Here is a 16,285-nt window from a genome sequence, read left to right as displayed (position 1 = left end):
ATATCTAATGGAAAAAGTCTGTTACTACCAGCCATTGAGAAAACATATCATCCACTACTGGAAAGACTAATCTACTATTGTATTTTTGTTTAGTCAGAAACTAATTATGGAAATTATGGTGGTGGTGGTGGTGGTGGTGGTGGTGGTTTTGGTGGTGTTGTTGTTGTTGTTGTTGTTGTTGTTGTTGGTGGTGGTGGTGGTGGTGGTAGTGGTGGTGGTGGTGATGATGGTGATGATGATAACGAGGAGGAGGAGGGTTGTTGAGATCCAATTTACATAAAGTCAACCTGGCAAATGTAACAAGTTTAATTTAGGCAAAATGTTTGAAAATTGTGTCAGAAGAGGTGTCCTACTTGCTATGGTGTCCGGAGCTCATTCAGGTTTTCATGATGCTAAGTAGTTTGAGATACTAAACAGTTTTTACATAATTATAAAATTTAATCTATTTCAGATTTTTACTTACTACAGACTTTGAGTTTAGCAATGCTAGCTAATATAAAACAACTGATTCTCAAAGCAGTACTCATACTACTTAGATCATAAAGTGGTTCCTACCTGATAAGTGGCCTGAATCATTGAAAGTTGATTATTCTTATGAATGATACTGTTGTAAATCTGTCTTTTGATGATGGTTGTCACTCTGACAGATATTGCTATATATTCTGAAGTCATTGATCGAATGGTTCTATCTGGCTCTGTACAAACCCTAGTCATACAGTGTTATTGTCCTCAAAAGGATGGATCATTATAATGTCTACTCAGTATCATAGTATAATTATTATATCAGCACAGACACGACTATCAACACTCTACACATACTCTTGATTTTTGACCTTTCAACCGGCTACTGGTCTATTTATAATGGCTGGCTACTACCACTTTTTACCAGAAGGGGTGCACAGCTTCACTAGACAACAGATACATTTCAACATAAGTGACACTATATAAACTCAGCTGTGATTTTCACTAGAGAGAATTTTGTCATTAAATGGTATACTAACTAGAATAACTTTATTTCTAAAATTATTTCTTAGAAAAAAAGAAATAGATAAAGCAGACATCTTAAATTTTTAGGGTGGTGAGCTGGCAGAATCATTAGCATGCCGAACGAAATGCTTAGTAGTATTTCGTCTGTCTTTACATTCTGAGTTCAAATTCCACTGAGGTAAACTTTGCCTTTCATCCTTTCAGGGTCGATAAATTAAGTACTAATTGCATCCTGGGGTCGATCTAATCGACTGGCCCCTCCCTCAAATTTGGGCATTGAGTAGAAAAGAATATCTTAAATTTTTGAGACAAATTTATTGCTGGAATTATTTTCAAGATTTCTGGATTATTAACAAGTATGTTCCTGTTTCTATACTAATTAAAGGAAGATTTCAATGCTCTTGATCTCCAGCTCATAGTTCCATAAGATAATAGATAATAACATTTTGTGGATATTTAATTCATTTCAGTAATGGCATATGTATTATATTATATTAGATGTGCTGTGTTTTAATTTTCTTATTTTTGACTGTGATTCTTTTGTATGCAAAAATTTATTATTTCAAGCAATTAAGCTTACTTCAGTGAAAAATTGGAAGATTGTAATGTTGAAACTGAACATTGGTTGTTATTATTTAGCTTTAATTAAGTGGATCTATGATATATAGTTAGCTACTCAAATGAACAGACTCTACCCTAAGTAAAGAGGAGAAAAACATAGAGAGATAATTAAGGCTAGATTATATTGTAGCTTATAAAAACATACTTTCAAGCCCTGTGTTCAGGTTTTGAAAGCATCGGATCAACATGTCCCTATTCCATAAATGTCTACATAACTATAGTAATTGCCCTGTACTTTTTACACTACAAAACAAAACATGAAAGAGACTATAATTCTAAATAGTAAATGACTTACATGGCAGGCTGGTTGAGTGTCTTCCTTATTATTAACACAAACTGTAGTATTCTTAAAAAATGAGAAATGTTTTTTGCAGATAAGATTATCTAACACAAAGACCTTTGCCTCTTGTAAAATCTTTGGAAATTCAACTGAAACAAAAGTAGAGAAAAACAAAAATATAAAAACAAAAATAACATTTTGAATATGATTTCAAGTACATCCCCACAAGGATTGTAGGCAGTCCTTGATAATATTTTCAAGGATTTTTTCAGCCTCTTCATACAAAATTAGCAACCTTTCAAGGTGGAATTCAACTTTGGATTTGGCTCTTGAAGCATTTCTTTTGCTTCCAAAGAGTGGAACAGCTCTACAATGAGAATATCACCTTGTTCTTTGCTAAAAATATCACACATACTAGATGACATTTGAGCTGGTGCGTTGTCATGGTACAACTGCCAGGTTCTGCTCCTTCTTATCTCAGGCCACTTCATTTGCAGTGCCTCTTTCAAAAGACTCAGAACACCCAACAGAATCTCTTTTTCAATTAACCATGAGGCTAATGATCCAATTCACAGCAATGACTGTATTTTTGTTCAATAGCATGGCCATATGTTTAGTTCCATTTCTTATTGTGACACATTTTCAGAAAGATTTTGCTTAGTGCTAGGAAGGTTAAACAGACCCTGACTTGTCACTTCTATTTTCTTTCATCTGTCAGTAGATGTGATGTATATTTTTTGCTAACAGGATGCAACTTCAAATTATCTTTTAAAAGACTACGTGCACAAAAAGTTACAGATGCCTATTCAAAATTTCATTGGCAATTAGGCAACTTCTACAGTGCACAAATTCACAATGCCATGATGAAAAACTTTGTCTATTTTGGGTTCATTTTTGTGAAATGCTAATTCATTTCATGGTTTGAAATGCTAATACCACACATTACACTGAATACTAGTCAAAAAATATCCTTCCAGAAAACATATTGCAACATGGCAAATCTCAGTAAAATTTGGTATTTTAATTTGAAGGAAAATTTTACACAAACTGGTTGCTTTTCTAAATTCTATGTTGTTCGACCTCTATACTAAACATAGGTCCACTCTAGCATGTGTGGATTGATGAATAACTGATGTGGTGTGATGTAGCTATTATTAGACCGAAGTGTAAGGTAACCCATGTACTGCACAACAGTCAAGAGCATGCTGAACCAAATGTCTGGCACAATGCTTTACACATTCGTTTTCTTTGTGTGTGTGTGTGTGTGTGTGTATGTGTGTTCGCTTGCATAAATACATAAACACACATAGCATACATACATATACACACATAGCATACATATACACATGTATGCTTGCATGCATGAGTGCATTCATCCATCCATCCATCCATCCATACATACAGCCACTGCAGTTGCCCTTGCTTACCCTCACTGATTTGTGCACAGTGCATAAGGTGGCTTCCCTTATATTTCATCCCTGATCGGAAAAGATGCAGACCTCTCAACTTGTTCTGATTGCTGGGCTGCCATGCTTGGGTGTCTGTATGTACTGAACATAGCTTTTTTGGAATCAACTCCTCAGCTTCTTTTGCCCTGGGCAACATATTGTATCAAAAAACTTCTTCAATGGGGGAGATTTGCTCCTTCTCAACCATGTCTTTGGTTGTGCAATAGTATCATTCTACAATTCCATTTCCACTGAGCCTGTATGCTGCTCTGAAGACAATTGGTATTCCATCTTTAGAGCATTTCCTTCAACTAACCCGAATGAAACACAGTGGTGTTGTCAATTAATAGCTTGTCCACTAGTTCCCTTTCCAGGAATACCATATTCAGTGCCTCTGTAATTTCAACTACAGTCTCCATCCTGATTTCCCTCCATATTACCATCTAGCCTAGCCCACTGAATGTTTGACCTTCCCCAACAGTACATCACATCAATCACTAGCCTCTTCCAGTCTTCATCCATTTGAATTTTTCCTATTTCATACACATTCAGTGTGAGACCTATCACAACTCCTAACTACCTTCCATACACTCTCCCTGTTGACATCAGGGTCAACCTTCCTTTCCAAAAACAGAGTCCTGTCAACTCCTATGAGGTGAATGTTGTGTAGCCTCTACAGCTCTGGGTTCTCCAGCTGACATGCCACAACCACTTTACTCAGTGAATCCACCATAACTTCCAACAAGGGCTTTTTTTTATATTCTGGCAAGAGCATCTGCTTTATTTTTGTTCTGAAGGTCCAAAATAAAACTGCAGCCTGATGCCCAACTCAGCAGCTCTCAGGATTCCCAGGTGGCAATTGATTATCATTTCCACAGCCACTTTTGTTCAGATCCTCTTCTGATAGGTAATTACTAATGCCATCCACCCCCATACTATGGCTGAATCAGTTCAAATCTCAAAAGCACATAGTACCCATCTCAGCACTAAGTTCACACCCTTCAACACAACATCTAGGTTCATCTATCTTGATGTGGTTGTTGTCATCCTTCTTCCTAACATATGTTGCATCATCCACCTCAGTACTTCCTATTTCCAGAATAATTCCAATCACTATGCTCCCCATATCACACCATACAATCCCTTTTATATCTTGGACACATACCAGCTGCTCTTCAGATATTTCACTCTCACTTTTTCCAAGATATTTTGCATCAATAGCAACTGTCTTCTCTCTCACTTTATCACCCCAGTTCACTCCTTCTTAATGTAACTGAATGCCATATGGAGCCATCATGCAACAGGATGCTATCCATCCAGATTCCCACACACTGAGAACAGTTCTCACCTATTCATGTCCTCACTCAGGCCTGGAATCTCATTTCCACTCCAAAACACAAGCTTGCCTGCTTTATCACTTTTGAACTTGAGCTCCAGCATCGTACTTCCTTCTATAGCCTCCAGTAGTTATGCCATCAACCCAAACCTTCTCAGATGACTCGTGGCCGTTTGCCAGCCTGCTCTGGCTCCTGTGCTGGTGGCACATAAAAACACCCACTACATTCACAGAGTGGTTGGCGTTAGGAAGGGCATCCAGCTGTAGAAACACTACCAAATCAGACTAGAGCCTGGTGCAGCCTCATGGCTTACCAGACCTCAGTCGAACCGTCCAACCCATGCTACCATGGAAAATGGACGTTAAATGATGATGATGATGATATATATATATAAAATATCGTGTGTATGTGAGTATGTGCATGTATATATATATATACACACACACAAACACACACATATATATACATACATACACATAATATTAAATGTGTATATATATATATATATCTAATATATGTCCCATGCATGCTAGCATAGAAGGTGAACATTAAACAATGATGATGATATATATGTGTGTATATATATATATATGTGTGTGTGTGTGTGTGTGCGTTTGTATATAATATATATATATATATATTGTATAGAGGGCATTATTACACATAAATGCCTCACACTAAGAGGGACAAAGTCATTACTACCAAAATTATACTAATCATACCTAAATGCAGTTTTTCAAAGCAAGACATTTAAAAAATGAATTTAGTTCTGTATCACCGTGATTTCACATTCAACTTACGTCTTATGATCCTCAGCAGAACTGATTCTGAACACATCATAAATAAACTACCAACCTTACGTAGCGAAGACGAACAGACAACTGCCCTATTTCTTTATTACCCACTAGGGGCTACGAAGAGGGAACATTACAAGACATGGGGGATATAAAACAATGTGATTAAAATTATGAGTAAATGAATGTTAAAATGAAAAAAATGATAATATGAAAGCGATGTTAACGGCCCCCTCCGCCAGCATCACTTACCTTTTCCGTTTCCTATCACAATTCCAAAGTCTTTTACCTCACCCTTCATTTCTCTTTCATACCTCTCTATCATATCATCCTTCATATACGCTGAAAAACAATTTATACGTAGTTCATCACACTTGCTCCTCAAAGAGCCCATAAGTTCAAAATCGAACACCGCGTAGCTACCGTCTTCATACTCTTGCCATACATCGTCCTCAAAAAGCCTTCTTGCGTTCTCGGTATCCCCCTTCCTCACAACACATAAAAAGTAGGACTGGGGCCTTTGTATGTTCTGTGTGTCTGTTTTCGTTTTTCTTGTAGGCGGGGAGTGGGTGGGATTGCTGTTTGCAGGGGCAGGATGGGTCTCCAAGGGTGTGGGTGGTGTTGGGGTGGGTTGGGGCTTCGCACAGTTTTTCCTTTTCTTTCCTTTTCTCTTCTTTCTGCCCTCCTCACACTCTTTTTGCATCTCCTCCTCCTCTGTCGTTTCCCTTTCCGTCTGCTTCTCTTTAATTTCTTCCTCTTTTGGGGCCTCCTCTTTTGGAGCTTCCTCAACGATTTCCTTTTCTCTTGGTGGGGGAGGGCAGAAGGCTCTTATGTGGCCCCTCAGGCCACACTTGTAACAACGTGGAGCTCTGCCCTCCACCCACACTCTCATAATCACGTCTCCCAATTTAATGCTTTCCGCCAGGTCCACCAGAACCTCGTTTTCTGCCTGCACGTTCAGCTCCACTGTTACGCCTCTCCAGCCCTCGGTCTTGACCGAGGCATGGAGAATATCCACTTTCTCCTCGTGGCCGCTGATCACAGCCGCCACAATCCACTCTGCCTCAACGTTTGGTGGCACTCCCTCCACCCTCACTCGTGTAATCCTTCTATTCAAATACATAGGTAAAAGTGTTACCTTTTCTGACTTCACCGCCTTCGCCGCCATCTTCCTCGCTGCAGTCTCACTTTTAAAATGTACCACTACAGTACCGTACTTCGATCCTCGAGTCAGAAAAATGATTTCCTCCTCCGATCTTCTCAGGGCCTCCTCTATCCACTCCATGTTTACAACCTCTATTTTCTTTCTTTCGTTCGCGAACACCCTGTAAATAATGGTCCTCTTATTGTACCATTCCTTTCTCGGTACTTGTCTATTGTCGTGCTCCCGGTTTCGCACACGCGAATTTGCGCGCGCGCGCGCGCCAGACGTTGGTACTCGATACTCGAGATCCTACGAGGTGACTTGCGCATGCGCAGTGCAGAATTCGCGCATGCGCGTTAACCCCCCCCCCTAAAAAAAGGTGTTGGATTTCACTAAAAATATATATGTGTGTGTGTGTGTGTGTATATATAACATTTTCAATTTTACACAAAAAAATTACATAGTCGCTTTCCTCGCGGATTTACAGATAAATGAATTAATTACTATTTTACAGAATAAAATTAATGAATTAATTATATAAATTAAATAATTCTTGAAAATTAAATAATATTAATAATATTTTTTGAACAAAGTAAATAATTTATAAAACTTGGTTAATAATTTTTTTTACACAAACGCGAACGTATATAATTTGTGAAACTTTTTTTTTTTTACAGACGTATATAATTTGGTAAACTTAATGAATTAATTTCTTCTCATCATCATCATCGTTTAACGTCCGTTCTCCATGCCAGCATGGGTTGGACGGTTCGACCGGGGATCTGGGAAGCCAGAAGGCTGCACCAGACTCCAGTCTTATCTGGCAATGTTTCTACAGCTGGATGCCCTTCCTAACGCCAACCACTCCGAGAGTGTAGTGGGTGCTTTTTACATGCCACCCGCACAGGTGCCAGGCGAGGCTGGCAACGGCCACGGTCGGATTGGTGCCAGTCGAGGCGGCTCTGGCATCGGCCACGATTCGGATAGTGCTTTTTACGTACCACCAGTCCAGGGGTCCTGGCATTTGCCGGGTGTCACACTTGCCCCAACATGTCTTCGCAAGCAAAGGGGGTTGGCATGGGTGCCTGTCGTGGGATGAGGTTCGATATCAACTTCGCTTGCCTCAACAGGTCTTTGTGTATAAATGTATAAATTTTTCGCACTAAATTCTTTCCGTAGAATTTATCAAAAAACGCGCAAAATTATTCCGTAGAATTTATCAAATTAAAAAACGCAAAATTAATATATTTTTTGAAATTGCAAATTATTTAGAATATAAAACAAATGAAGTTAAATTTTAAAAATAAATGTCATATACTTATACTCTGTAAGGTGCTGTGTTCACACTTCAATTTACTATTTTCTAGAAATGTTGCTTTTCTAATTGAAACAATTTTTCTCAATCTCCATTTAAAAGTCCATCATGTCTCTTGAGACATATCAAAATGAACAACTTTGAATTACGTGGCGGCGGTGGTGGTGTGAGGTTCTAATTTTTTTTTCTGATATATATATATATATATATATATATATATATATATATACATATAATATTATGTGTGTGTATGCATATATATATATATATATATATATATATATATATAAATTCTGAATATCTTAAATAAAAAATATTTTTCACTTACGGTTTTCATTTTTACCCCATCCAGTAATATGGCAATCTCTGTCTCTGGGAATTGGGCCTTCTGGAAGACAAACTGGCTGCACATAAGATGACATCTTAATTCCAGATCTCATGTAAAGTATTGCAATATCAGAACCTTTTCTGTAATTTATATAATTGGGATGCTTCAATATTCGGTCCACTTTATACCTTGTTCCTTGGAACTTCTTTGTTGTTCCAACTCTTATATAGTAAGTGTAATAATAAGTTGAACTATAAGAAAGAAAACATTGTATATGATGATGATGGTCATTGTCTTTATTGTTGTCATCCTCATTATCATCACTATAGTAGTTATAGGTACATATATATATATATATATATATATATATATACATACACGTGCACACACACATATATCATAAACATCATTCCAAAGACATTACAATTGCCATCATTGTCATAATATTTACATGGTGAGTGGGGCAGATATGACAACCATACATTATATCATTAATTGTTTGAATTTAGCATCCTACGGTTTAACTCCCTTACATCTTATATCGTCATCAGGCTTCACCTTCTACAGCTGACATGTCAAACTGCAGAGCTTAAATGGGTTGCATTGTTCACATACATGTTTCCAGTGGGCCACGTATTTTTAAACATGTTTACAACAAAAATTTCCATCATATTAATTCTATATTTGTACATCAGTAATCCTATTTTTATTCATTAAATTATCAATTATTCTTATTATCAAAAATTTTGGGGTCCCCTATTTTTAAACCTCTAGCTATGCCTCTCACAAGTCTCACTTGTGTATGAAAAGGGTCATATGCACCCCACAGGACAAGTGTTTGATATGCCTGTTCTACAGGTATTATCCACAAACATCACAGAACAGTTTTTCACACAGAACTTATTCCTCCTCCCAGGTTATATGATAATACCAATGCAATGACATCTACATCCTTTACTTGATACCTTTGATGCCCATCCTGTCTATCAACCCATTTATTTTACAATATCTATTATATCATTCATATTTCATTTTCTCTCCACCCTTCACATTACCCTGCAAGCAGTAAGTCATTTGCCTATTCCTAAATATGGAGAAAAGTCTTTTACTTTGAACCTAAATCTAAGGCAACAGTTTAAATGAATATTCATCATTTCAGATCTACCACAGCCTATCCTTGGGGCTAACTTCTTACAACTTTATGGCCTTCTAGTCAATTTAAAGCACAAGCAGTTAATCAATACCAGAACCGAGTTAGCACAAGGTATGTCCTCAAGGCCTTTTGCCATTAGTTCATGTTATTTTGTTCCATCTGTATCCAGTCGTTTTCATGGGATTCTTCAGCATTTTCCATGTGTTTCTCATACTGTGTTCCATAACAAGACTCCAGCACACTTGATTACTCACAATCCCATTACGAAAGCTCCTCCTGTTTCATCTTGTCCCAGAAGTCTTACCATAGACAAGCTTAAAACTACAAGGAAGAATTCAATCATAAATTGGACTTTGGTATAATTCGATATTCTAGCAGTAACTGGTCCTCTCCACTTCATCATGTCCCGAAAATGTCTGAGGGAGAGTGATGCCCTTGCTATGACTACAGGCATTTAAATGCTTTGACAGCACCAAAGAGATATCCTAGCCCACATATTTATGATTCTTCAGCATCCTTACATGAGGAGCATACTTTCAAAACCAATATAAGTGCATATTTGGTTGATTTCATGATAACTATTGAAACACAATCTGCAAGCTGTTGGCTTCACACACATGAAATTTTTTCAGTCAGTCTGGGATAGATGCCATATAGACAGTTGGTGTTTTAAACACTTACTCAAAAGTCATACCAATGCATATATCTGGTTTTGAAAGTAAGTTCTTCACATGGTTGTACTGTCTTTCCAAAGATCAATCAAATATGTATCAATAATAACTATTTGAATTTATTACAATGCTTTTCAGCCTTTGTAATGATGCTAATACTTTTCAAAGGTTTATTAATGAAGTACTCCGTGGTCGACATTTTGTTTTTGCCTACATTGATAACTCATTAATTGCTACCCCTGCAGAAAAGCAACATTTTCTTCATTTGCAACAGCATTTTGCTCGATTATCACAGCATGGTCTAATAATTAATGCCAATAAATGTCTTTCCTTCTTCCAAGTTTCTTGACCTTACACTCCAAAGAATCATAAACGAACTGTTTTCTCTACTCTTCATAATTTTTCTCATTCTGGTATTTTGAAGCCATTTTTACTATTCTTAATGTTCATTTCAAATGCATCCGCATAGACACTGTGGGTCTGTTACCACCAGTTCAAGATGATATGTATCTGTTGACCTGCGTAGACCGTTTTTCCAGATGGCCTGAAGCTATATCAATTAAAGACATCTCATCTCTCCCCATTGCAAAGGCCTTCATGGCCAAGTAGATTTCAGGTTTTGGAGCTCCTTTGACCATAACAACTGACAGAGGTTGTCAGTTTGAATTCAGTCTATTTGCCTATCTTTCTAACCTCCCTTGGCACCTGGTGCATCTGTACTATATAGCTTGTCATCCCATGTCTAATGGACTGATTGGAGGTTTTCACCTTCAACTGAAAGTGACACTTCATACTTATTCTGATTCAAATTGTTGGTTGGAGATTTTACCTGTTGTTTTATAATGACTTTGGTCTGCTGTTAAGAATGGCTTAGGATATTCAGTGGCAAAACTACTTTATGGTTTCGTTCTTACTCTACCTGGTCAAACGGTTTTAACTATAGCTTCAGTCTATTAACATTTTGATCCAGCAGATTATGTTCATCAATTGCATAGATACAAGATGGAGTTATCTCCATTGGCAATGAGACCACAATCGATCAAGATTTTTGTTCCACCAGTTATTCATACATGGACGTATGTATTCATATGTAATGACACAATTAGACATTCATTGCAGATATCATATACTGGTGTCTTTCATGTACTAAATCTGAAACCTAAATTTATGATGTTGGACATTCAAAGGAAACATCAGACAGTTAACACCGATTGATTGAAGTAGGCTTTTATCGATTCATCACCCTGTCGACAACACTCTACTCCCCTTTCTACCACACCACTTACACACATGTGACATACCATCCTCTCTCAATACACTTATCTACACCTAATTTTGACTAAATTACACAAAATGGCAGAAGAGTTCATTGGCCAGCAAAATATACACACACTTATTTTTAGTTAACTTTAAAAGATAAAAGTAAAAAGAAAAAAGATAAGCATTTTCAATAACATGAGCTGTTGAATTTTACATCCAGCATGGGCTCTGCTATGAACTTTTATCCATGGACAATTCTTTTTCATTTGTTAAATGTACATTTTGTATTTATCTTTTTTCTCATTGTTCATGCATATTTTCTTTTCCGTTACAGTCTCTTTGTTTCCCCAAAACTCAATTGGAAGGGGGCTGACGTGACAATTGGATTCAATCCCACATTTTGCCACATAGAAATCACCATTTGATTATGTGTGTAAACACAACTGTTGTCCAATCAGCAGCTGTTTTTCATGTAATAGTTCTGTGGCATGACTAGGATCTTCTATGAACACAGCCAATAAATACAACTCAACACCAAAACTCCAGGGTGATTTGGTTCCTATTGACATTCACTCCCCACATGTAGTTGTTTTCACAGCTACATATTCAACCTAGAACAGTTGAAGAAGACACACAACAGCAAAAAGAATATATACTGATGTGTGAAAACTATCCTGAATGTAGAATTCCTAATGAAGACTTTCTGCCCTTGACATATACATTGTTTCATCTGAATATTCCCTTTCATGTATTGCATGAACACCTATTAAATATAATAATAAATTATCTTTATAAACGTAAAGCAACCTTCCCATCACTTGCCACAGGTCTATTTAGTTTTTCAATCAGATTATAATGACACTTGCTGTGCGTTATAACTCAAGAAAATAAGATTAACTGTATTATTAGCCAAATAATTTCTCCCATAATATTTGGGAGGCAGTAATAATTGAATAGGTAGTTTCACTGGTATTTTGTTTTATAAACCCCAGAACAATAAAAGTTTTGTTGACCTCAGCAGGATTTGGATTTGGAACATACAACACTAGAACAAATACCAAGAAAGATCTTGTCTGAACATGTATAAAGAATGCATGTAAATACAAGATAATGTTATTATCAATATACTGAAATACCTACCGGAAACAATGAGCTGCACTAAGTACAATTTCATTACTGATCAATATACCAGTGCAAACAAAAGTGCGACCCCTATAAACTTGCACAGCCCATGGCCATTTACCTTCCAAAGCATTATGCCCATACTTTATGTTGGATTCAAACAATTCTATCTTTCGAGCTCCACAACCTGAAGAAGATGTGAAGAAAGTTTTAGATTTGTATTTTTCTTAGTAAACAACTAAAAGTACAAAAGAAAAAAACAGTCTCAAATAAAGCAAAATAATGGCATCTACATACCAAACAATAATTTCATTAATGAAGTGCAATCATTCTGTATGAGATTAAACTGTCTAGATTAGTTCACTTAGTGATAAGCTGCTACTTATCAATGAGCTAGCAACAAGCTGTAATCTTGCTCAACTTTTTCCAGTGCTACTACACTGACCATCATTCTTCATTTGCAATATTACTATCATCAAATGAAATCCTCCTCTATAAGTATACTCCAACTAAACTTCATTTACTCTACAAAAATATCTTATCTGACTTTTTTTTCAACAACTTCATCTAGAACAGGGGTCGGCAAACCAGGGTGAATTACCCCAAGAGGGGTTATAACAGAAAGTTTTCTTCTGGCATGAGGAGGCATTCAAAAAGTTGCTGCTTTTTGCAATAACCTACCTTTGCAAACAAGATTCCACACTAATAAACATAAAAACAAAGCAGAGAAATCGATTGGACCCCAAAGACTGTATGCAAATTGCTCTGACATCAAAATGCCCCAATTTTGTTGTAATTGTAACAAAAATGAAACATCATTTCTCCAAAACCTGAAGTGAAAAAGTTTCTAGAAAAATCCTTTTGTTTTGTAATGAGGATACTAATTTATTTTATCACATTTGTTTTATACTTTTTATATCTATAATTGTATTCTCCATATAAATAGATTCAGTAAACCTTTTGAATTCAAAGAATCTCTGATTTTCTTCCTTTCAAATCAAGGGGGTAATGCTGGTGTATATAAATATATTTTGAGATAACTGGTTAAAAATGTTCCCCAATCCCTGATCTAGAACATTTCTATTAGCGAATTTCCCACCTAAACAAAACTTTCAAAAGTTCAAGTATTTGGATATCAGAAATATGTCTGTGTAAGTTTTATTTTCCGTTCATACTTGTCAAATGATAAGCAGAATAATTTCTTTTGAGAAATCAATGATGAATATTATGCCATTTTATTTCTCTTTTACAAGAAATGTGACTACTTATATTTAAGTAGAAAATCATTATTATATTTTTCTTCTTGTATCTTGTCAGGGTCATAGACTAATAATAATAAGCACAAGCATTGGTTCAATTTCACTCCTTTAATGATAGTCAGTTGGTTAGTTATTTAACCAACTAACCAGTTAATGTTTAATCTGTTGGTTAAACAGTAGATCAGTTGTTTGTCAAAGTCCTCATCAATGATATGCCCTCTCTCTCTCTCCTCTAGGTCCGTTTCGAGTCTTAAAGCAAAGCTGACTTGGAATTGAGAAATCAGGTCCCTAAAATGGGCACTGATGACCAACACACACACACACACATGCAGACAGGCATGTGAGCATACATCACATATGTACATGCTTGCTCACACATGCATAATCATCCCTTACACTCTCTCTCTCTCTCTCTCTCTCTCTTCACTTCTCTTGTAAATGACTGCACTTCTACATCTGCACACTTCTGCACCCTTACATGTACATAAACAGGACTAATTCTCAGACAGATTGGAAGCAGACCTGGAGGAGAGATGGGGGAGCATGTCATTGATGAGGTCACAAAGGTGGTGAAAGGACTTTTACAAATGTCTGATTGATTGCTTAACCAATATATTAAATATCAATTAGTTTGTTGGTTAGATAACTAACCAGTTGACTAACAATAAAGGAGTGAAACTGAAGCACAATGACCCTTTTGAGATACAATAAGCTTTGTTTCAACACACAAGTTCACATCAAGAATCTTGCAAACCAAGTACAAAAATGAAGTATATTTTACTTACCTTGTTCACTACAGTTCAGTACTGTGACATTACATTGCCTATCACAAGAGAGCAAAAGTTTTATTATTGTATTTATTATTATAGAAATTACTTTACTATACTATAAAATAACATATTTATACTGTTACTAAATTACATTATGAAAGAATAGTTGGTTGCTAAGTTGATGAGATATTGATCTATTAGGAGGATGGCTGATGGTTGATATTTAGTCAACATGCTTGGGCAGTATTTATGCTTAACACCATTAACTCACAATGGAAATCATATTGGATTGAATTTGCAAGCTATTAGGGAAGCAACTGAGGCGTCAGCAGTTGCTTTTTGTCACTAGTACCACCCTGTGACCAGGACAAGACATTTACAAGTAATATTATCCATCTAATTATAAGTAAAGAAGACCTAGAAGAATTGTTAACCATTGTAATCAGTAGGTGTGTTATAAAACTGATTAGCCTGTAGGCAGTGATTTGGACTTTGCCTGTAGTAGCAGTGTTAATAACTAGATGCTACTTTCAATTCTGTGACAATCACTTTAAAACACACTCAAACATGAATGAAAACATCATTTGGTTCAGTTCATCTAATTTCAAATAGGTATTGTGCAGACAAATAAGAAAATGGGCTATCTTTTCATAGATTTTAAGTTCAAATCTGCTGAAGTGGGAATAGAACAAATTAGGAATAGATAATTGGAAAAGCTGTGTGATACACAGACCTCTCTAGGGTGGATTTTTCATCTGTTTTACATCACGAAACTGAGAAATACGTACCCACTCTCAGAAGACATTCGTTTTGGAGGAGGTATTTTTATATTACATACATTATGTGTAGGTACCATTCAGTGTTGCAGACAGCATAGGCAATACATAATTAATGAGTGCTTTCCTTAACCAGCGGCAAAGAGTTTGAATCCATCTATACAACTCATCTGATAAAAGCATCTATCATGTCATCTCTGCATAAACCAATTCTTTCACTTCCTTCCAGATAATTTGGTGTGGCAAAGAGATCAATGATTTGGAAAAATTGATTGGACAATGGCAAAATAATTTAGGATAATTACTAATGTCCTTTTTCAGTCTGCATTAAAATCCCATTGGATGACTCATGTGAGATCAACTAAAGCAATCACAGGAGTCAATGGAGTCAAATTTAATCCATCTCCAAAATATAAGCTTCCAGGTGGTCAATGTGACAAATTAGGACTCCTGTTATAGTTGTTGCTATTCCACTTGGTTACTGTAATAGGAAGCAACACAGCATTTCACATAATGTAGTGTAACATGACATAAATGTCTAATAACATAAATAAATAAATATTTACTGCAAGGAACTTGCATTGAAGCCTGGAATCAGTGCCATATTGCTACTGTTGTTGGGTGTGAATAAAACACCGTCCTCCAAAACTGGATTTTCAAAACTTCCATATCTGAAAAGAGAATGTGAAAGAGCACATTGAAAGACAGATAAATATAAACAGAAATATAAATAAGACAGTTAGGAAAAAAATATATATATGTGTATGTGTTAGTAAACTTACATAGTGAAAATATGAACATGGCATACAAATATTCAGTCATCATTCCGTAGGGTGTGGTATTTCAGTGACAATAGTTACCAGGTAGGGAGTTAACTGATTTGATGGTGTCAGATTGCATATGAAATTGTGTGACCAGCCAGTGTGATAATAAGCTGTAATCTCAATGGGCAGCTATAATTATATAGCTTGCCACTGTGTATGGGCTTCTTGGGCCCAGTATGGTATACCCTAGTTATCT

At 36.3% G+C, this 16,285-nt stretch overlaps 1 protein-coding gene across 1 annotated transcript in view; it reads right to left on the bottom strand.

Moving 5' to 3' along the window:
* LOC115209483 (MAM and LDL-receptor class A domain-containing protein 2-like) overlaps positions 1-16,285 on the bottom strand; it is a 131,710-nt gene that overhangs the window by 1,346 nt on the left and 114,079 nt on the right. The window contains exons 31-35 of the mRNA XM_036501654.1: positions 15,832-15,936; positions 14,505-14,542; positions 12,479-12,647; positions 8,255-8,505; positions 1,904-2,037 (exon numbers count right to left, since the gene is read on the bottom strand). Of these exons, the coding sequence (XP_036357547.1) occupies positions 1,904-2,037; positions 8,255-8,505; positions 12,479-12,647; positions 14,505-14,542; positions 15,832-15,936 (697 nt within the window). The remainder of the gene's footprint in view (positions 1-1,903; positions 2,038-8,254; positions 8,506-12,478; positions 12,648-14,504; positions 14,543-15,831; positions 15,937-16,285) is intronic.

Source organism: Octopus sinensis, linkage group LG3 (assembly GCF_006345805.1).
Source record: "Octopus sinensis linkage group LG3, ASM634580v1, whole genome shotgun sequence".
Taxonomy (NCBI): domain Eukaryota; kingdom Metazoa; phylum Mollusca; class Cephalopoda; order Octopoda; family Octopodidae; genus Octopus; species Octopus sinensis.
Note: the sequence above shows the minus strand (reverse complement) of the source record. Positions and strands in the feature narration are given on the sequence as shown.